This window comes from Homarus americanus, unplaced genomic scaffold (genome assembly GCF_018991925.1).
Source record: "Homarus americanus isolate GMGI-L3 unplaced genomic scaffold, GMGI_Hamer_2.0 scaffold16712, whole genome shotgun sequence".
Taxonomy (NCBI): domain Eukaryota; kingdom Metazoa; phylum Arthropoda; class Malacostraca; order Decapoda; family Nephropidae; genus Homarus; species Homarus americanus.
Window position 1 is genome coordinate 5,981,955 of NW_024757794.1, and position 24,218 is coordinate 6,006,172.

General features: G+C 35.1%; 1 protein-coding gene across 2 annotated transcripts in view; it reads right to left on the reverse strand.

Annotated features, from left to right (window-relative positions):
• Window positions 1–227: 227 nt before the first annotated feature.
• Window positions 228–24,218, reverse strand: part of LOC121857741 (cortactin-binding protein 2-like) — a 115,380-nt gene continuing 91,389 nt past the window's right edge. For both annotated transcript variants that reach the window (XM_042353864.1, XM_042353863.1), the window contains 7 exons: window positions 18,480–18,630; window positions 17,171–17,462; window positions 16,196–16,421; window positions 13,809–13,983; window positions 10,398–10,541; window positions 9,334–9,911; window positions 228–6,007 (listed from right to left, as the gene is read on the reverse strand). In XM_042353864.1, coding sequence (XP_042209798.1) covers window positions 5,569–6,007; window positions 9,334–9,911; window positions 10,398–10,541; window positions 13,809–13,983; window positions 16,196–16,421; window positions 17,171–17,462; window positions 18,480–18,630 — 2,005 coding nt within the window. In that variant the 3' untranslated portion in view covers window positions 228–5,568. The remainder of the gene's footprint in view (window positions 6,008–9,333; window positions 9,912–10,397; window positions 10,542–13,808; window positions 13,984–16,195; window positions 16,422–17,170; window positions 17,463–18,479; window positions 18,631–24,218) is intronic.

Sequence of the window (24,218 nt, forward strand, 5' to 3'; positions counted from 1 at the left end):
CAAGTTCCAGGTTGCTAATCTGACTTTATGCCTCATTTACACTGTACCCACACACCACAGCTTAATGTTCTTGGACATTATTTTTTAACCATACCCATTATTTCACCCCCCTCCCTCAACCTCCATTTACATATGGCTAAGTTCATCAACTTCCATAACCTTAAAAAAAAAAACCACACGCAGAGAGAGAGAGAGAGTGTGAGTACAAGTTTTATCTGAAGAAATGATTTAACAACTTTATATTTTATTAAGAAAAAGAACTGTACACTTTATATGATAGCTAAATACATTAATTGTACATTTTAAAATACATACCCTTTGTTTACACAGTGGTCTGTACATACATATACAATCAAGAAGAGATTCTTTTGATGACGACAGCTTCAGGCATTTAGTCCCGCACTAAGTCCATTCAAGTTTCACACATGCCTCACTAAATACATCAATAGCTGACTTGGTCAGTCTTGCCTTGTTCTGGTTCACAGCACTCACTTCATTACTGCCATTTCTTAATTACTTTTCCAATTTGTGCCAAGGAAGTCATCTCTTCCATATTTCTATTTCAACTAAATGGTCAAAGAGTAAATACAGTATTCAACTTTGTCTTTCTACTTAATTGTTAATGTTTCCTAAATCATAACAAAGTAAGAAACACAACCTCAAGGTCTCCTACAAGATTAAACAATACAGTGAGGCATTACATACTGGAAACAAGTATCACAAAAATGATGCATACAGTACTAACTTTGATCTGATTGAGAAGTTTAATAAAGATTATGAGGCTTCACATTTCTACCAATATTAGAAAAATTCCATCATATTCATGTGCAACATTAACATATAATAAACCTAGTTGATGGCAACACCTCTTCCTTGGGACCATCTTGCCTGGTTATGAGACCTTCACTACAGCTTCTGTTAATTGAACCAAACTCACATTCATAACCTACTTTCTGTTGAGATACACATGAAAGGCTTAGTTATGTGTTATTTCCGTGAAAAGAGTTCTGAACACCTAATCTTTTGGAGAATGAATTAGCTGATATTTCCATATATCCTCTCCATGCAATAATAATGAAATGAAAAACCTGGCTGCTTACTACAAATTCCAAATGTTACAAAAACTGAGCCAAGCCAAACTTTCTTTTACTACAGATTATTAACAGCATGTAACAGCAAGTGTTAAAAAATAAAATATGTGTTATCTTGATCACTAAAAGTATTTGTCTTTGAGTTCCACCCAACCTGATCGAACACAACCCATCCACATTCATAATATAATCTTTAGGAAATGTGTAATAATTCAACCCCTGGCCATGATTCACCACAGGGTATCCCAGGGCCACGGTTGGCCACTTGGTAACCCAGGACCATGGCTGGCCACTTGGTAACCCAGGACCATGGTTGGCCACTTGGCAATTCAGGGCTGTGGTTAGCCTCTTGATAACTTAGGACCATGGTTTGTCACTTGGCAACCCAGGGCCATGGTTAGTTCATTCCACTCAACTGCCTATCTCATACACTCTTTAACCAATTTTAGAGAAGAATGGCACCGTGGAAAACCTTACACATAAGTATCGGTTCCGGACTATCTCCACACCTGTGTCGATTACCACCTACAACAATAAACACATTTGCCTAAGTATTCAGCACACTGGCTTGGCTGTCCAACAGGTGAAGCAGTCGGCACTTTCTCACATAAAAAAATGTGGATTCAAGAAATAATCAAGGTTACCTCAGTACATAAACAAGAAGCAGAAACTGATATTAATGAAACAGAAAAAAAAAGGAAAAAAAAGGAATAGGGAGCTCCAAGAGGTAGTACGGTGTCTCAAACTGTGTGACAACAACAGATGACTAAATGGGAAAATTTCTTCAACAATCATACTTCTGTTGCTGACTCTACCACATTTTAATATAATCTAATATACTGTACATACGGGGTAACCTTAATATAAAAATGAGAGAGAGAGAGAGACAGAGAGAGAGAGGAGAGAGGGGGGGGGGGGAGCTTGTAGACAAACCCATATAGCAATGATATACTGTAAAGAAAAAAAATTACAACTGAATTCTGAAGTTAAACATCATATCTTTTTACATAAAAAAATCCAGTACAGTACATCTAAAAAATTTTGCCAGTCTCTTAAAAAGTTTGGGTGACATAAAATCACTAATCACTACTGACAGATACTGCCCTTGCATATACAGTAGTTGTTACCATATCCATTGAGATATGATAATTGCAGAGCTAAAAATACGAGTAAAATACTTGAGTGTGTGTATTGTATTTGGAACTCCAGTAAATAGCTATACTGAAGGCACCTGCTGATTATATTATCACCTTGATAATTTGAAAAGTAATTTACCCATAAGCAGATTAGCCACAATGTTAGTGTTTGCTTTTGATGTACACATTTCCGTTCATAAATCATATACATTATAAACAATGCAGTAAACACTAATCATAAGAATTGTCTTCTGATAAATAATGATTGTGGTTAATCATGTTTGAGAAATCAAGGTACAGCTGTAATATGAACATTAAACACAGTATACTGCATCATGGAAAAAAGAAAGCATAAAGAAAATTGGAAACATCATAAGCTGCTCTCTTTTCTTCAATACAATATTCTAAAGGCAAGAATTTCAAAATCAATGATTTTAAACAATGTGTTCTTATGACACTGCACTTTGGTTTCAACAAAGAAATTGGAGGCTGTATTTGTTAAATCTAATAATCATTCTACAGTAGGTACCATTTCGTGTCAGATACTGATTTCCACCCTTACATATGAGAAGGCCTGAGTTATCACTGTAATGTTATCATTTCCTACTTGATCTGCTAATTGTTCACTTGCCAAGTTACCATGATGCCTCACAATACCAAAAGACAAATGATTGCAGGTACCTTACGAGAAGTTTTAGAAAGGACAACATTTTCCATAATCCTCACAAAGCCTACACACTAAACATAAACTTTGCCAGTGCCTGTCTCATTTGATTTTCTGATATGGAACAATGAACTGTGTACAAGTATATTAATAATTCTGCCGAGATAATATGCTTTACTATAATAGTATGTGAACAAAACCGCAGATAATTAGAGGCTCAATTACTTCACGAAGGTCATTAAAAGTGAACCATACAAAAACACAAAATGATTCTAGCTAACATATACCAAATTAAGAATAAAAAGTTTCATCAAGGAACAATTCTATCAAGGGTAATTTTAATAGGTTAACTATCACTGGTATAAATTCAACAAAACAAGGATGTTTCTCATTACCTGGTAATTCCAGGCATTCACCCCCTAATATTTATATACTGCATAAATATGAGACTAACCTCCAGATACAAGTTCATAATGGGAAAAAATTTCAGACTTTATCACTTAGGGAAGGACAACTGTGAACTAGCTGAAGTGCGTAATGCCCCATTAATATTTTGTAACTTACAGTATTGGGAGATATGAGAAGTACAAGAGAACTTTTCTAACAAGTTTTAAAAACAGCTTGTTAAGATGGCCAGTTCTTCATCTGATCAAAGGCACCCATTATCCACTGATTTGCTGAGCTTACAAAACACACCCACTGGATGCTTCTAATATCAGTGATCAAATGATAAGATATCCATCTTGGAATATACTTCCATTACACTCAAGTGTTTAATGCCACATAAATAATATTATGATTATTAGATATCAGGTCCTTGCATAACATCAACCTATCAATTGAATATACCACAACTCATACTGTGAAACCCAATGGAGCTCAGTCTTAAAAATTATCTATGCAAAAAAGATTGAGCATGACACATACTTCTAAGCAAGTCTAGGTTGAAATAGACAAAAACTAAGGTCCAAATTTGAAAACAGAAAATTTTATGACATTTACCTACTACATGCAAGGCCAGAATCCTTGACTACAGCATATGATTGATTAAAACAGCTACTAATGCTACTTCTTGTTTAATCAATCTACCATTTGCATTATGAGATTGATTTATCAAGCCAATGAATTATCATCTTTTGTACATGTGCTCTCTTATCACCAAGATGTACCTGCTGTGCAATTTTTTCTCATTTACAAAATATCAAAATGCATTTATGCATTCCTGTTAATAAGTGGAACTCTATAAAACCGAGTGTCCCTGGATCTTGGCAGAAATACAGATATGCTACGTCTTTACAGGATGTGAGATCATGTAACAGGTGTCTAAACAAATGTTATGCTAAACATGTTCCACTTTTGGAGGTGTATGTGTATCCCCACAATCTACGAGACCTATGTGTTCATTCCTACTTTAAACATTTGTTTAAGTATCATGTAATTGCTTGCAAACAATATCACACAGTCATTACCTATTACTTAACGCCACGAGACAACTCACCACAACGAGTATATCACATGACTATAGAATGACACAAAAACAATAGTTTCTTTGGATACCCCTACAGAGGACCTGGGAGACATATTGAATATTGCCTTATTGATTCATCATAATGGTTAAGACCTCAAACAGAAATCTTAATATTGTGCATAAATACACTTCATATTTCCTCAACATGTAATTAGCTCAATATATTGCAAACTTTCATATATGTCTGTCAGGAATATTGAAATGATCTTTTGCAGTGGAAGATCCATATAAAAAGTGCTATTAGTGAGGTACTGAGCTATGTTATTGGCTCTAGGTCATCATATCACAAAACCTGAACTTTATTTCTCATAAGCTGATCAGGAATTGGAATCCCTTTGGTGTCCTTTTTCTATTTGCTCAACTAATGTGTGTGAGCCTTGCATTGGACATCTTGTTGTATCAAGGATATTTCAATTTGCATCACTAGGACAGCTGCCCAAGGTTCAAGATTCCTCAATCTCATCATGGGAGAACATTACTGGGAACAAGTGAGTTTATAATCTTGATAATTAATATTAAAGCTATGATCTGTGATCCTCCTCTACCTGTGCATGTGTCTGATTGTTCATCACTCCATAAGTACAAAAAAGCTCTGCATTAAGAAACAAAAATAGTTCAAACCACTGGAAGAACAAATGCATGTATCACATCAAGCTGCTCCAATATGCTAGTGAATAAAGATGAGGATGGCCACTGCTAGATTAGTGATAAAGGGAGGCATTCACACAAGACTGTTAATACACTTGCCATATGCCTCCACACTCAAGAAAACTATTTCTTTATACTTTTCAACTGCAACAATCACACGTAGCACCTATACAGTAGGCAGAGTTGAGCAAAAATGCCAAACACAACTCAACCACATGAAACAACAATGTAGATTTCAGAGTAATGAGTGATCCAAGGGTTTTGTATTCCTTACAGCAGTAGATTAAAATTTCGTCAAGTTGAGATCGTACAAGGTGGCTTTAGGGCATCAGCTTTCACTACAGTAGATCCATGAACAGTCTTAAGAGAACTTCCATTCTGAAGAGTAAATTTCAGGTGGCTTTATGGAAGAAGTTTGGTAAAGGGAAGAGAACTTCAAGGGTCTCCAATCACACAGTCACTACAATACTACGAGGTAAGTTGAGAGATGAGATGCCGAGGTTACGCATATCCCATAGGTGAGAGACCCAAAATCTTTGTTAGATTAGCTTCATCCCACTCTGGTGATGTGGGTGATGCCATGCCCACAGAGGGACAAGCCTGCTGGCTGCCTGTTCTCTCATATGATGTACCTTTCCAAGGGTTGTTACCTAGCACTTCTAATGGTAAGTCTTTTGGTCGAGACGATGGAAGAGTTGGTTTTATACCTCGGAAAGCAGATCTGCCCAGACCACCATCTAAAGCTGCCAAGAAATCATGTGCTTCTGGAGTGGGTAGGGGTAAGCCTGGTGCAAGACTGCGTTGAATAACTACATACAAAGCCATGCTAGTAACCCTGGCCTCGTCTACTTCCCCTCCAACACTGGACTTCCTCCAAACAGTGACCACCTCCGAACGAATTTCTGCGCTTATCACATTATTCCACAGGTGTTGCACTCCTCTGGAAATAAATTGCTTCATTTAGAACTGGAATTATCATTATAATCACACAATACATTTTTACACAAGACAATAAACATTTAATATTCAAGATAAAAATTTCCAAACTCAGTGGTGTAAGTAAGTACAGTATAGCATATGTCCCTCAATCAATGAATCAAATAAATAAAAGGATTCCATTTATGTGACAGTTCTGGATAAATAATCACAGATTTTTCATGTACTGTATCTTTTTCTGTTCTAATCCTGAAAAAGTCTCTCTAAATTACTGATATGAATTGTATTAAGGAAAAAATTTATAAGCCTACACAAAACAGATTTATAGACTTATGATGACAATCTGACATTCTGCCTCATTTACACACAATTGCAGGGTCTCAATATTGTTTCTCTTACTTTGACAACACACCATACATATATCGTTTCTCACTTTTTATATTATATTTTTTTCTTTATGGTTCTTTATTATTATTATTATTATTACAGTGTTGTTGTTGTTATTATTATTATCATCAATACTATTTTTAATGTATTTTTATTTATTTTTTTTACTATGAATTATTATTTAATTTTGTATTTTTAATATAAATTTTATTTCCCATGAATAATTATAATTATCATATATACAGTATTACCCCGCTTTACACGGTTTCACTTTCCGCGATTTACGTGGTACCTTGCCAGAACCACTTTCACTTTCCGCGGTGCATCTACTCATATACGCGTGAAGTATATATTTCTATTTTTTTTATTTAGCTCATAAAATTCATACAAATTACCCGGCCAGAATATAATTTACATTGCTGGAATTCTTACAATATGATGATCATTTTGAATATAAACATCATGGAATTTGCATTAGACATACAAATTTTAGATCTAATGTAATAATTTGGTTTACATAAAGCAAGTATTTTATCTTTTGTGCAAAATATATGAAGTTTACATTCAAAATATTCCCTGACCTGCAAGGAATCCAGAAATGTCAATTATATTATCCTAACTTTAGTCTGAGGTATTATTTATTACTAAATGTTAAAATCTAGTGTTTCACCCAATCATTTCTCAGAGAGGTAGGGGCCAGTGAGCTGGGAAGAGGGGGGGGGGGGATTTGAGTCCATTATTTGAATGGACATTAACCTGGCGACTGTATTTCTCTTAAATATTAATTGTGTGAGCATACCATCATAAAATTTAGATGTTATTTTTACTACAACATAGGTATTGTGTCGGAAAAAGTGGAGTTTGGGGGTCGGGCCAGTCTCTATTGGAATTAATCCCATATGTTCTGTTGTTCACTTTACGCGGTTTTCACTTTCCGCGGTACCCTGTGGGTTCAATTGACCGCGTAAATTGGGGTACTACTGTGTGTGTGTGTATATATATATATATATATATATATATATATATATATATATATATATATATATATATATATATATATATATATATATATATATATATATATAATATATATATATATAGATATAGATATAGATATAGATATATATATATATATATATATATATATATATATTATATATTTATATTGTATAGACACACACACAGTGGTCCCTCGGTTAACGAACACAATTCGTTCCACAGTCTCGTTCGTTAACTGAATCCATTGTTTCAATGGGATATTGGGTAATTGGTTCCAGCTCACCGAAAAGTACATACAAAGTAAAAAAAAAAAAAAAAATTCAGTAAAGGAAACTTACTTTGAGGTGTGTATGTAAAGGTTCCTGGTTGATGATGATGGGAATTAGAAGTGGGGGTGGAGGAGAAGGGAGAAGAGAAGGAAGTGGGGATGGAGGAGAATTCACCTTACAGGGGACCCATGCTTGATGCCGTCATTTCACCAATATAATTTTAAGTTCACTAGGTGTAATTCAAGATTATTTTATTTAAATCAACACTGCACTGTGCTATATATTATTAATATGTTAACTAAATTTCAGAATGACCAATAATTTTAATGTAAAAATGCAAAAATATTCAAGACACCAACAAAATAGATGGCACTCCACTGTCAACAAAGCCAAGCTGACGCCTGGTGGCTGAGTCAAGCGGATGATGGGAGCACAAAAAGTTAGTTCCCTGTGCTACATATATTATCAATATGTTAACTAAATTTTAAAATGACTAATAATCTTAATATAAAAAAAGCAAAAATATTAAAGAGCACAACTTTCTTGATATTTACTCCACTGGAAACGAATGTAAACATAGAACCGATTACTGAATTGGCAGACTAGCCCATCAGCTGATGCTCACAACAATACGTGTTGTTCGTAAGGATTTCGTTAATCGAAGTTTAAGGTCATTAACCGAATTAAAGATCTTTATGGCAAATAATTCGTTAACCGAAATTTCATTAATCGAACCGTTCGTTAACCGAGGGACCACTGTGTGTGTCTGTGTGTATATATATATATGTATATATATATATATATATATATATATATTTCATGTAAATCCACAATGAAAACGTGGATTTTATCAAGATATATATATATATATATATATATATATATATATATATATATATATATATATATATATATATATATATATATATATATATATATATATATATATATATATATATATATAAAATAATAATAATAATAACAATAATAAACCAGTATAAACATTAATTATAATAAGAATATTAAAGATTAAATAACTAATCAAGAAACATTTGAATTACTAAAAGGTAATTAAACCAGCACAATACCATGTCCCATCAGCCTATGTCAAGTGGTTGACAAATTTTTATGATATGACTTAAAGTAAAGGGTCAAAGGTTAGCAAAAATTGTGACCTAAAATACAAACCCAAACTTTAATTAAGAGATTAAACAACATATTAAACACTTTAAAACGTGGTCTTCGTGAATCTACTTAAATTATTTTATCAAATGTATAAATGTATTTTGTATGGCATGAAGTAAAGAGTGCATCAAATTACATTACCTATTTTGCAGGAATCTTTAAAAATTCTAATGATGACTTATTGCTGTTGGGTCTTTTATACCTAGTGGTATGGAGATGATGATAAATTAAGTATCTGAGGAAAAATTTACACAAGCATCCTACTGCGGATAAGACTAGCAGCACTAATAAAATATACAGACACTTTATTCAGGACGCCCAGCACACATGTCTGAAGCCCTCAGGAAAGAAGTTATTCACCAAGACCCTTTATTATTTTATCTGTTACTGAGATGCCATTCTGAATAATAGGTATATAAAAAGCTTTACATAACCCCAAAAATATATTATCTCAAGTGTTACTGGCACAATCTTAATCTGATACACATACCTCAAGATATCTCTGGGATTATTGGCTGCCAGTAGAGTCTGTGTAAACATATGAGGGCCATGAAGAGCAGATGAGAAACCTAAAGCCATGAGTGTAGCAGTCAGGCGTCCCCATGCTCCAGTTACCCAGTCAATAACAAGCTGTGTCTGAGAATTGGGTGATGGGAAGACTCCGGCGTATAGTGAGGCTATATGTCGTGTAAGAGAGCGGGTCAGGGTTGAGACCAAGGGTTCTTTGTCATGGCGCAGTTGTACCCATAGCACTCCACCTTCAAGCTGCCCTCCGCCTGGCCGTCTCCAGGCATCCATAGTCACTAGAACTGTTCCACTGCTGACTCCTTGAACCATGGCCCATACTCCTGGCCAAGCTTCTCTTGAAACACGCTCCATCACAACAAGACCTCCCCCACTTTCCACAATGCTTCGGACAGACTCCAAACTAAACGTCCTTCCACCACCCATATCTATTCTGGTCATACCAATGACACCACCACCTTTAAGGTGGGCAAGACATCTCACAAGGGAACGCTTTCCACTGTCCTGAGGCCCATATACTACCACACACTGTGACTGCTCAATCTGAAAAAAATAATATTAATACAGTAATCATGTGGGTAGATAAACATGTTCTTGAAACTACCTGAAGCATTACAAAAAGCGCCAACATGAATGTTAAAAATTCAACAATAAGCTCGACAGCATTATATACTGCATGAAACTGTACTTGCCAAATCAAATCAAAACAAACCTCTGAAGACTATCTATAAATAATATGACAGAACAAATCCCTGATGATTAAAAAGTTTTGTATGAAGTAGAAGTGAGAATACTATACTGTACTACATTCTCCAGATAGATCTGTGCAATGGGAGTTAATAATAATGCCTGTTTTAATGGTGGGGGTTTGTGAATACCTTTTGCACACTGCATCAAGTAGGATAAGAGCTTTGCAAGTGAAAAGGGCTAAAACAATAATGCTTTATCCACAAGGAGACATCTACTAATTATAATTAAGGCTATACTAATTACCAAAACACATTAAGAAGCAAATTTTGAAATCCTTACCAAGCGTAGATAATTCTTGAGGATAGGAAGGGGAACCAGGAGTGAGTAAGCCACTGCTTCAAGGGTGTGCAGGTGAATACATATATCCTGGGCACTGTTGTTCACCAGTAGATCATATGGGCCACTCACCAAGCCATACTCACCCTGTAATTGAATGATTGACTTGTAGTTAATAACGATTACACTCTGTGTCAGCAAATGGACTGTTATATGATACAGAGTGATAGTGACAGGAGAGATAATAATTGTTGGATTGAGAAATTAAGTAAAAGACATTATAAAGGAGAGAAGCACTGACCCCAAATGTAAGAGGAAGGAGCAAATTAGAAGTGACAGAAGTGATGTGTTTGAAAGCAATATACAGTAAAGCCTCAAATAACGACATTAATGTGTCCTCCAATATTGCAGTGTAAGGTGAATCGTCTTATCGCGAATCATTAATTATCATTAAAATAAACCTTTTCATCTCTTTTGTGTGGCCATTTACACACTTTTCCACCCAAAACAATACAATTAATGAAAATTGCAAACTATATTCTTGAATTAATGTTTCTAAATGCACCATATACAATATAAATGAATAATAATAAGGTCACACAAGAGATGGGACTCCATTGTTTTCGTTTGTGTTTACAGCCGGGAGTCCGGGACGATAGTTCTACACGAGAAAATGAAGAAAATAAGACCCTGGTTGTAGCTGTAGTAAAATTAATGTAAAAAAATGAATATATATGTTTTAACTAATGTTATTTAATGTTAATAAATGGAACAATAGAAGTAGCTAACCACTAATGGCAAAGAAAAAAAAAAGAGATGGATTGGAAACGCTAACATATACGTGAGCATTTAAGGATACCGTGTCATATATTTTTTAAGAAATGTACAAAAGATTCATTAGTGTTTACTACTGAATATGTATTTGATTGAATAATCTTTATATATGCGAAATGAACAATACAATTCATTAATAATACGTAGAATATTAAAACACACAAGAGGATAAGCGACGGCATTGTTGTCAGTGTTTATACCCATAATGTCAGTTTTCCACCTGAAACTGAAGAAAATCAGACCCTGGTTGCTGTTGGAGTAAAATTAATCTTAAAAATATGTATGTTTTAATAATGTTATTTAATGTACAGTAAAAGTAACCACTGATATTAAAGAAAAGTGAGACTGATAGTCGAACCCCAATGTATACGTGCGCACTCAAGGAAACAGTCATCTATCCTAAGAATATGTACAAAAGATTCATTATTGTTTATTACTGAATATGTATTTGATTGAAGTAATGTTTATATATGTGAAATGAACAATGCAATTCATTAATAATACAAAGAATATTAAAACACAAACGGGGAGACAAGACAGCATTGTTTTCGTGAGTGACGATGGTTCTACATAAGAAACTGAAGAAAATAAGACCCTGGTTGTAGCTGTAGTGAACTTAATTTTAAAAAAAATGAATACCTGTATGTATGTTTTAAGTAATGTTGTTACCGCAAGCAGTAATGAGTATACAATATATAGAGTATTGAGATGGTGGAGATGGAGAGATCCAGAGGAGGAAGGGTGTTGGGTGGTAGTAAGGGGAGCTTGTTTGTGTATAAACAGCTTATGCAGCAAAGTCGGCCAGCCAGCGCTGGGCTTGTGAAGCCGGGCAGGGCACTGCCACTGTAGCTATCCCCATTATAGTCAACACCTAACCTGTTTCTCTTGAGACTTTCAACACGTAAGTTTAACTTGTACTTATTGTTTACACAGGTAGACTGTGTCCATTGCATCAGATATCATTGTGACAACACAGAGATATGGCAAATTAAGTACTCATTATAGGTGTTAAGATTAGACTAATTACATAGCTATGATTGTTATGTAAATATATATTGGATTAAACATTTATGTATGATTGCCTAAGTATGATTTATTTGAAATACTAAAATGAATTGTATTCAACAGGTTTGACCGAATTATAATGTTCGAATTTAACGTGAAGAGTCTGATCAACTTTTAAACGCCCGGAAGGCATTTATAAATGTTATTTAATGTTAATAAATTGAACACTGGAGGAAGCTAACCACTAATGGTAAAGAAATAAAGCGAGACGATTGGGAACACCAACGTATGATCAGTAAGTGCGTACAAGTGAAAACATATCGTCATTTCTCTGCATATGAATATGAAAGCAACACTTAATTTCTGTTCATATATGTTTTAAATAATATTTACGAATGTAAAGCAAAAATTCTACTTACCAATGGTGGTAAAGTCTAAAACATAAGGACAGCCAATGAATATTGTGCGAGTGTTTACTCAGATGACGAAGTCACCAGGTTCAACTCTGGCTGAAGCTGTAGGTTCAACTCTGGCTGAAGCTGTAGCTTTCCATAAAGCTGTTGCTGAAACTGTTACTGAACCTGAAGTTGATGTTGAAGCTGCTTATGATGGTGAATTTGATAGCGTAGCTAATGTTGATGGTTTAGGCCTTCGAATAATAAAGCTGTCGAAAGAACATTGCACAGCTGCTTTCTTTTCTCATTATACATCTTTTTGTAGAGGTCATTTGCATTTATTTAAATTTTAATGCTTTGTTCTGTTAATGGATCCACTTCAGAAAATATGTTCACTGTTTGCTCCATATAATACAGTATCCACAGACCTCTCACCTTTTTCATATCGTTTTAACACATCTAGTTTCTCGACTAAGCTTATACACTTTCTATTAAGTTTTGAAACAACACTACCGTCACTTGCTCTCTTGCTCATGCTGAATAGGGATGCAAAAATGCTGTAAGAAACCTGAGAAAGTTTTTCTCCTGTTCCTGTTCCAGATGCGTGTAAACAAAAGGCCCGCCAAGCTCCGACTGTTGTTTACCACTCATTAGCAAGGCAGCTTCTTTGCGCAAGGCGCTCTTAATTTTTTTTACAGTACTTTTTTTTTTAATAAATATCGGGATTTAGTTATTATTTATATGAAAATGTAATTTTATTATATTTTTATTATAATTTGGTCATAAATACGAATGAAATAAGGACGTCAATTGAATTGTGTCCTAAATTAACTAGGGTTTTAAATATGAAAAGTTGTTGGTCGAACCGTTGTTATCGGAGGCTTTACTGTACAGAATAAACAGAATGCAAAGAATAAGAAAAACAGAAGATGTGGAAATAATAGAATGCTCGAGTAAAAAGCAAATTAGGATTTTTTATGAAGGCTTGGACATATTGAAAGAATGGAAAGTGAAAGAATATTAAAATTTTATAAACAAGGTGAACAGTAGAATAGAGATAAAAAAAACCAAGAAGATGTTAGGATGGGGTGAAGCATGCACTAGATATGAGGGGGAGGGACAATCAGGATTGGAGTGATTCTTTGCTTACTACCCTCGAACCCTGAACTACTGCACTTACCCGTGTCCATTTATGGTGGCCAATGGAGAAATGACTTATGGCAGACTTGCTGAGGCCTAGGAATGAAGTGTTGACCTCCATGTCATGAAGAGGGTCTGATCGTCGTCTCTCTCCACGGGGTTGGCCTCCATGACGGCTACAACTGCTGAAGCTTGGCCCACCTGCACCTTGGTTCCTATACATTAAAAGTAATATACAGTATAATGAAAAAATTACTTAATTATTACATTTTGATTATATAATTTTACAAAATACCTTCATTTCTAAATGGAGTGCTATAAGGAAAAATTAACAGGACACAGTTTTAGTACACCTCTTCATATTTCCCTGAACATGTTACCAAAAACATTACTGAGTTATATTAAGAGAAATCTATCCATATTACATAATATACAAGTACTCATTCAACTTTATGAACTATTTCTTATATATTTCTGTAACCCAATAAAGATTACCTGTATCTCCTTCACTTCCATTCATTCTCTACTTCAAATTATTATTTTTTTAAATTCAATATCAGTTACATGGATTTTATTGTCTATTCTAGTAGTAGCAAGCTAGCATGTCCATTATTCACCAGCAAATATCACGTAACATTTCACAATTGTTTCTTTATTAATTTAATGCATTGTACACTCTTTTCAAAACTCAATTTGTCAAGAAAAAAAAAAGTTCACACAATCTTATTTTATTCATTGAGCCTTTTAATTAATTTTTCACAGAACCGTATGTATTTTTTTTTCTTTTCTAATTCTTATCACTATTTTCCAATATACAGTAAAACCCATAACTCAGCACATATGGGCCGGAGACCTTGTTGAGTAATTGAATTTGCCGACTTATTGGTATTGAACCTATACAGTACAGTATACAATATACAGTACAGTCGGCCCTTAACATACGCGGGTTTATAATACACGGATTTGCAAATACGCGGATTGCCCCGCCGGAGGAATATTCTGTACATTGAAGTAATTGAAGTACATTCAAATCGCGCGCCATTCAACTCGCGCGCGGCACCGAACACGGGACACCGCCCGCTCCCGCAACCTCACACACACACACACGCATAGCTCTCCCTCACTCAGTCAGTCTCGCTGTAACCACGCTTGTGTTGACATCAGCATTGTAGTTGCAAAAATATTACATTTCCGTGAATGTATTATATCAAGCACAGTATGAATAGAATATCACTAATATAAGAGTATTTTAACCGAAAACTACTAAAAAAACGAGTAACATATCTTGAACATCGGAAGGTTAGGTAAAGTCTTTTGTTTTCATGTAGTTTATCCTAATTTACATTGAAATGCATTACGTTTCAGCAAAACTACTATTTATTTCTGAGAATATGGAAATGTAATATTTTGCTGAAATGACGTACGTATTACAGTGGAAAGTGACGAAAGCAATGACTCGCTTTCTTTCGTTCAAAAGATGTTACCGTAATCGCTTTTCGAATGGTTTTCAGTTAAAAAACTGTTGTATTACAATAATATTCTATCCTAATTCACTTGTGATGCAACAGTTTTTTTAACTGAAAACCATTCGAAAAGCGATTACGGTAACATCATTTGAACGAAAAAAAGCGAAAGTCATTGTTTTTGTCACTTTCCACTGTAATACGTACGTCATTTCAGCAAAAATATTACATTTCCGTGAATGTAGTATATCAAGCACAGTACGCAGTACTCAGAAAAGTAACTGTTATCCAGTGCCGTACTGACTTACTGCAAATCCGACTTATCGGATGCCAAGTAACGGGGGCTTTACTGTAACATTTTGCTTTCAAAGCCCTTGAGAGCTTATGACTTCATGCTCTAGTTATAAAAAAATACATTCAAGATTCAGAGTCAAATTTACCCCAAACAGCAGTCCATTTACCCAATTTGTTGATATAATTTCTGTATCAATCCTTTCCTCTAGTATGGTACCTTCTACATGACACCACTTGTGAACCACCTCTTCCCCTTTTTTATCATTTTCTACAATGTAATCCTACAGGTATAACCACACATAAATTTCCAAATATCCTCAATTATGATATTCCTAAATATAATCTTACCTTCAGCCTTCTTTTAATTCATATTTACTCTAAAAAACTACCATTTGTATTCTATTTATAAGCAAGAAGGGTACTCAATACTGCCTTCTTCATGCATCACCATCCCTGTACACTCACTCCAAAAAGTAACTTCAAGGTGGGGTCTAATGAATTTCAAAATAAACACCATGACTAATGTTGCTTCGGTAGGGTTGTCAAAATCCTTCTTCCGTCATGTCATATTGTCTCGCCGTTTAAGATACTTTTTGGAGCGAGTGTACAGCTCTCAATTACTACCCTTCTCAACCATATAATTCCTAAAAAAATAAAGAATGCATAATACCTTGCTAGAGCATCCCAGTGGTGTAATGCAAGAGATGTTAGTGTTTCTTCCAGGGCTCCCCATAGAGTTGCAGAGGTCACACGCACAGCCCCAATGGCCCAGCGCTCACCACACTCCCCACCATCTTTGTCTGATCCATCATCTCCATTATGCCTCTTACTTCCATCACCAACCCTATTCAAGTCTAGCCCTTCAAGCCAAACTGAACATGTGCATTCACTGCGGCCTGTAGAAATGCAAAGAAAAAACTCACGTACTTGAAAATTAAATAATACAACTAAACCTACTTCATCTAATTTTATCAAATAATCTTTCATTACCCCACAGAGCAGCACGTCCATTCCCTCCAAGCATTCCTATCTTTCCATAGCTCAATACACTCCTCTACATAATAACCCTCTCGCTTACAAACTCCCTCACAGACTATTCTTTCACCCTGTTCTCCTGTTTCTAAATGCACCTTATACAATATAAATGAATAATAATATGGTCACACAAGAGGAGATGGGACTCCATTTCACTTCACCTGTCTACAATATGGATTGTAGTCAGTCAATCTAGTAAGTAATGTTTGTTTCACTTACATACATGCGAGTAAAGTGAACTACAACTTCTGAAGGCTCTTGCCACACTTTCACTTACAAATTTATATTCTAACCTTGCCTCATCATCCCTACCTTTTAACAATACTTTAACATTTGTCTGCCTTTCATCATATCCTTACTGTATTCTGATTTATACAAGCCATGACTCGCCATCAACTTATCTACCTCATCCCTTACTCTTTGACCCCTATTATTACAGTGTTATGGCCTAAACCCAATCTGATCTGAGTAATTAAATTTGTTTTTGTAAAAGTTAACTCCCGCTAAGCTCCCCCCCCCCCTTAACACCATGAAGGATATCTCTGCTGAAAATTCTCAGGTAAAATATGATTCTGCTTAATAATACTGGTACAACAGTAATAATACATACTAGAGCTAGAGACAAAGGCTAAAGCTGGTGATGATGCAAGACTGAGAAGTCTAGCATTATGGCTGAGCAAAGCTGGGAGATCTAGCCCAGCGTGACAGAGTGCAGCCAGCATGTTACAGTTAGTGGCAGACATAGCCAGGGCCAGCGGCGTGTTGCCCCGATGGTCTGGCCCACCAGCAAGTCGGTGTAGGAGGTTGGGACCATCTTCCATTGCTAACAAATGTTGCACCAAAACCTCAATGCATTCAACTTCACCCGATTTTATGGCAGCATGCAAGAAGTTGCAACCATCCTAGAAGAAGAAACCTTTGCTATTTTACAACTATAATCAATATTAATCTCTACTTTACCAAATGGTTTATATATCAAATGAACACATGCTGCACTACAGTTGTCATACATGTTTATACTATATTGGCACATGGTAATAAATGCATTAATATCAGAAGACACTTATACGACTCAAAATTAAAAATTAAAAGATAAGCAAAAAATTACAATGATAATCATAAATACCTTTACTTACATAAATGTAAAACAATAGATGTTCCTAACTTGTTACATCTGACCAAGCAATCCACCTTGATACTTTATGACTGAGATAAAACAAGTTCAGTAAATACTGTCCAGTGGATGTGTGTCACAGTTCACCTGATTGTGGCCAAACCATAGAGGGAACATAGTGTTCAAATGACAGCCCTTGCCCATGTTATTGACCATATACGACATGATATATATTTACTCTGTTTTTCAACTTAATTTTCTTAACTTATCTAACAAATTTCTAATACTGAAAAGAAAAAATTTGTGGGACAAGCAGTGAACATCCCCCTAGTACTGTCGATACATTTACTTAACACCTGTTAATATGCAAAACTGTGGTGTTTGACATGAACAATGACTGTAATTTCACAAAAGGTGTAGGCATGTTACCATTGTCATGGACTTTATGGTCTCAGAAAGTAATCCTCTTATTTTCAAAGGATTACAGTCCTTGAGTAATGCTGGTGGCTGAAAAACAGCAACTATCAGAACACATACCATATACAGTATATTGGGGGTTTACTGTATCTAAATGATCAATATATAAACTTTTACTATAGCTTTTACAGTATTATCAACAAATCTTTAATGATAACACCAAACTGGAAGCAAAAATTAAATATAGTAACTACATTCTTTGACTTTGTCTCAAAGGTACAGGTATAAATATATAAAGGAGATGAAATAAAGCACGAAATAATGTACAGTATACAATACTGCAACATCAACACAAATACATTAGCATAGTACTGTGCATCCTACCTACCTTAGTGGTGTGCTCTAGGGACTGAGGAAAGCTAAGCAGGGCAGCAGCAGCTGGGGTGCAGGCGTACAGCAGCGCCAGGTAGGTAGGCGTGCAACCATCATCATCCTCAGCATTAACACTGGCACCGCATCTCACAAGCACCGGCACCGACCTGGCACACCTCACGCCATTACTAGGGATGCTACATTATACCTCCTCTACATTATACAATCATGTCAAACCCAAACCATAAAAACTTATCACATTAAATATCAAATCTAAATCATAGCCAAACACACTCTTACCACTGAGAAAACTAGAGATTGTTTGCTTACATTTTTAAAACTGATTTTTTGTTTAAATATATAGCACTTCAAAAATGCATGACAATGAAAATATTCTTCCAGGATGAATAGAGTAGAGTAGTATTTTTTTTTTTAGATTTTGAAAATTAAACCAGTTCAACTTTATTTTTTGAGTACAGTACAGTATACCATGTCATGCTAAAGCTACATTTAATATTTCAAATTCACTTTGCTAGAAGCAATGCAGTTCAGCTATGCTCCTTTATAGAAAGCTAAACCTACATTCAATACTGTATTCCAAAAGCTTGCTTTATGAAAGCTAAGAAATTGGTGGGAAACCTTATTAAGGATAGGAAGCCAAACAGCACCAATCTGGGCACCATGTTATGCTGCAGACAGCAATATAACAAATTACTTGATCCTATGTTAAATGGTTGATGAGACACCCAATGCTAATTTTGTAACAAGCAAAGGACAAAATGGACTGACAAACAAATAACAGCCTGCCATGAAAGACCTAACCAAATCCAGATGGAAGGAAAGAAGTGTGTGTATGTAGTTGGGAAAACAATGTCTAAACCAATTTACTCAGCACTAAACAGCTGAATCCAGTTCACTGTAATCTATGTGTGGCCCAATAATTATCCAGTCTATCATAATTTATCCAAAAGTTGTAAAGAAGGTAAGTGATTCTTAAAACGCTAATTATAAGAAATACATAAAATATCTTGCAAAAGCTTTCCTAGCCAATTACTCTGGATGTCACACATACACAGGAGATCTGATAATGCACTTATGATGACTTACAGATTTTCATAATACAAGGATAGCTCGTGTTTGTTCTGATGATAATACGCATCTCCCTCTTTGTTATTTCTTCTGATGATGGATGGGTTCTGATTTTGTTCTCATGGCAGACAATGAATTTGCTATTACCGTATTATGAAAACAAACTTTGATCTGAATCAATTTTAAATCCATATCAGACACAGTACACAGACATCTATCCCTAAAGAGAGACCACAATAAAACAGGAAATACGGTAATTACTATTCAAGGAGATTACACTAGTACTTCCCAATCTGGTGGCCACCGGACATGTAATAAAACCCCTTCACAAATACGTCTAGCCAATAATACGTACTCGTACTTCGCTACAGTTATCCACACTGCTAAGCACTACAATTAGTTACTACATGCCTTGGAAATTCATGAAAAGGGAACTATGACAAGAACACAAAAAGAGCATAGAACAGTAGCCAGGATTTTTTTTTAAGGGGCACCACAGTCAGTGGGCAACAACAGCTACAGTATCTTGGCTGGTGTGAAATTTCAAGCTTGTTACAATCAATAATGTGATGGATTAAACAAATGAACACTACCAGCAGACAGACGGAAAGCCACTCACGTGATAGCAAGGCTCTGGTTTCTGGCCTTGATTTGGAGTCACTGATGAGAAGCCAAGAAAATCAGTTAAGTGAAAGAATGAAGGCAAGAAATTAGTGGCACACTATTGCTGAGCAAATAACTGTATTAAAAATAATAGTCTTATCTGGTCATAAAGGAAAAGAGTAACTGAACAGCTTCCAATACCAATACAGCAAACCCTAACACCTTTGGACTCAATTGTTTTGAAATCTAGGTTACAGTATTTCAAATTGCCATATGAAACTATGGTGGTCCATGTGATGACTTCTATTACAAGCATTGCGTGTTATAGGGTACTGCCAGTCTCAGCCTCTGATTGGTGGAAGTGGTGACATACCCAAGTGAGGCAACAACGCTGACCCTGTACCAATGTCCTAAAACTACTTAGTCTGGCCCTCATTTCATATACAATTACCTTTTACACTGTAATCTACACACTAAGATAAAATGGGCTCAGTCCTTAAGAAGTTGCTACCGCCCAAAAATGCTGTATGTATGTACAGTCAACCCTCACTTTACGAGGTTAATATAACCCACAGGGTACCGCGGAAAGTGAGAAACACGTCAAGTGAACAACATAACATATGGGATTAAATGAAATAGAGACCGGCTGACCCCCAAACTCCACTTTTTCCGACACAATACCTATGTTCTAGTAAAAATAACATCTTAATTTTATGATGGTACATGCACACAATTAATACATAAGAGAAATAGATTAATACAGTCGCCAAGTTAATATCCATTCAAATAATGGACTCAACTCCCTCCCCCTCTTCTCACACTACACTGCTGGCTCTTCCCTCTCTGAGAAATTTTGGGGGGAAAACCACTAAATTTTAATAAATAATACCTCAAACTAAAGTTAGGATAATATAATTGACATTGCTGGATTCCTTGTAAGACCAGGAATATTTTGAATATAAATGTCATATATTTTGCACAAAAGATAACATATTTACTCAGAGTAAACATTAGATCTAAAATTTGTATGTCTAATGCAAAATCTATGATGTTTATATTCAAAATGATCATCAAATTGTAAGAATTCCAGCAATGTAAATTATATTCTGGCCGGGTAATTTGTATGAATTTTATGAGCTAAAACAAATATCTTCAGTTAATAAAAAAAAAATATTCTTCAAACCTGCCAGATGGTCAGTCGGTCCCTCCCTACCAGAAAATGTGTGGGAAAACCAGAATATTTACCTTTTTAGTAATAAATAATACCTCAGACTAAAGTTAGGATAATATAATTGACATTGCTGGATTCCTTGTAAGACCAGGAATATTTTGAATATAAATGTCATATATTTTGCACAAAAGATAACATATTTACTCAGAGTAAACATTAGATCTAAAATTTGTATGTCTAATGCAAAATCTATGATGTTTATATTCAAAATGATCTTCAAATAGTAAGAATTCCAGCAATGTAAATTATATTCTGGCCGGGTAATTTGTATGAATTTTATGAGCTAAATAAAAAAATTATACTTCACCCGCGTAAAGGGGTACACGCACCGCGGAATGTGAGCATCCTGGGTTCCGGCAGGGCACCGCGTAAACATGGAAACGCGGAATGTGGGGCCGCGTAAAGTGAAGGTTGACTGTATGTATACATGTGTGTGCGCATGTGCACATGCACACACACACACATAACACCATCTGCGAGGGAATTACTACACCACGCCAGGTCCCTCATAACACCATCCGAGGGAACTACTACACCACGTGAGTTCCTCCTAACACCATCTGGGAGGGAGTTACTATACACTACGAGTTTGCTGTTCAACACCTACATTAATCTGTATGTTCACTGTATGTTCCTTTACCTTTCTCTAATGAAGGCTTTTGTTAAACCACCAATGTATGTAATAAGTCATTTATGTCCAATGTATATTTTTAGCCTTCGGGCTGCAGAATTTTTTCAATAAACCGTATATATTATATATATATATATATATATATATATATATATATATATATATATATATATATATATATATATATATATATATATATATATATATATATATATATATATATATATATATACACAGTATTACCCCGCTTAATGCGGTTTCGCTTAGCGCGTTTTACTGTATACGCGGTGCCTCGCCAGAGCTGAACTTTCACTTAACGCGGGTTTTTTCCACGTATACGCGGTGAGTGTCCGGCTCGAGAGCTATTTTTAGATTCGCCCCATCCCCCACCTGCCACCCTGCCTGACTGCCTGTTTTAGCTCATAGAATTCATACAAATTACCCGGCCAGAATATAATTTACATTGCTGGAATTCTTATAATTTGATGATCATTTTGAATATAAACATCATAGATTTTGCATTAGACATACAAATTTTAGATGTAATGTTTACTCGAGTAAATATGTTATCTTTTGTGCAAAATATATGACATTTATATTCAAAATATTCCTGGTCTTACAAGGAATCCAGCAATGTCAATTATATTATCCTAACTTTAATCTGAGGTATTATTTAATACTAAATGTTAAAATTTAGTTTTTTCACCCAACATCTCTTGAAGGGAGGATTGGTGGGGGGTGGGGGGGAGGGTTGGGACTGACCCTGCGGTTGGAAGAGGGGGGAGGCAAGGTGGGGTACTTTGATTGACAGATAGTGTTGTGAAGAATATTTTTTTTTTTATTAACTGAAGATATTTGTTTTAGCTCATAAAATTCATACAAATTACCCGGCCAGAATATAATTTACATTGCTGGAATTCTTACAATTTGGTGATCATTTTGAATATAAACATCATAGATTTTGCATTAGACATACAAATTTTAGATATAATGTTTACTCTGAGTAAATATGTTATCTTTTGTGCAAAATATATGACATTTATATTCAAAATATTCCTGGTCTTACAAGGAATCCAGCAATGTCAAATGTATTATCCTAACTTTAGTTTGAGGTATTGTTTATCAAAATTTAGTGGTTTTCCCCCAAAATTTCTCAGAGAGGGAAGAGCCAGCAGTGTAGTGTGAGAAGAGGGGGAGGGAGTCGAGTCCATTATTTGAATGGACATTAACTTGGCGACTGTATTTCTCTATTTCTCTTAAGTATTAATTGTGTGCATGTACCATCATAAAATTAAGATGTTATTTTTACTAGAACATAGGTATTGTGTCGGAAAAAGTGGAGTTTGGGGATCGGGCCAGTTTCTATTGGAATTAATCCCATATGTTCTGTTGTTCACTTAGCGCGGTTTTCACTTAACACGGTACCCTGTGGGTTTTATTGACCGCGTTAAGCGGGGTACTACTGTGTGTATATATGTATATATGTATATATATATATATATATATATATATATATATATATATATATATATATATATATATATATATATATATATATATATATATATATATATATATATTATATATATATATAAATATATATATACAATACATATATATGTGTCTGTGTGTTTAATTTTAAGAAAAGATATTTGCACATCATTTTTGAGGGGGGAGCAACATAATTTTTAATGACAGTAAGAGGCTCACAGTTTACTTACATTAGTCAATGCCAAACATACATAAAAGTACATAAGGAATATACTAAATATGACAATGCTGTTATTCTGGCCAGGGCACACAAGACAGTTTATTTTAAAGCATACAATGCATAAAATTTGCATATGTACTTGTAAGAATGTGTACATACTCACTTCTGTGTATTTTATGTAGATCCACAATGGAAACGTGGACAAGAAAAATCTTAATAAAACCACACAGGAAAAGGGAACAATGGAGAACCCTAGCTTACGCCTTTATTCAAGAAATCATCAGAGGCAACTGAATTTACAGGGACTCCGAAAGGCTTATATATAAAGGGTGACCTTACAAAACATCAAGTCAGGCCAATAACATGGGATCCACTAATCCACACTCCACCGCATATGAAAATGGGTGATGTAACAAGTCATGTCAAGTCAGGTCAGAAATATGAGACCCACTCATCATTTATCCAACATCTAACTCAAATGCTTTCAAAA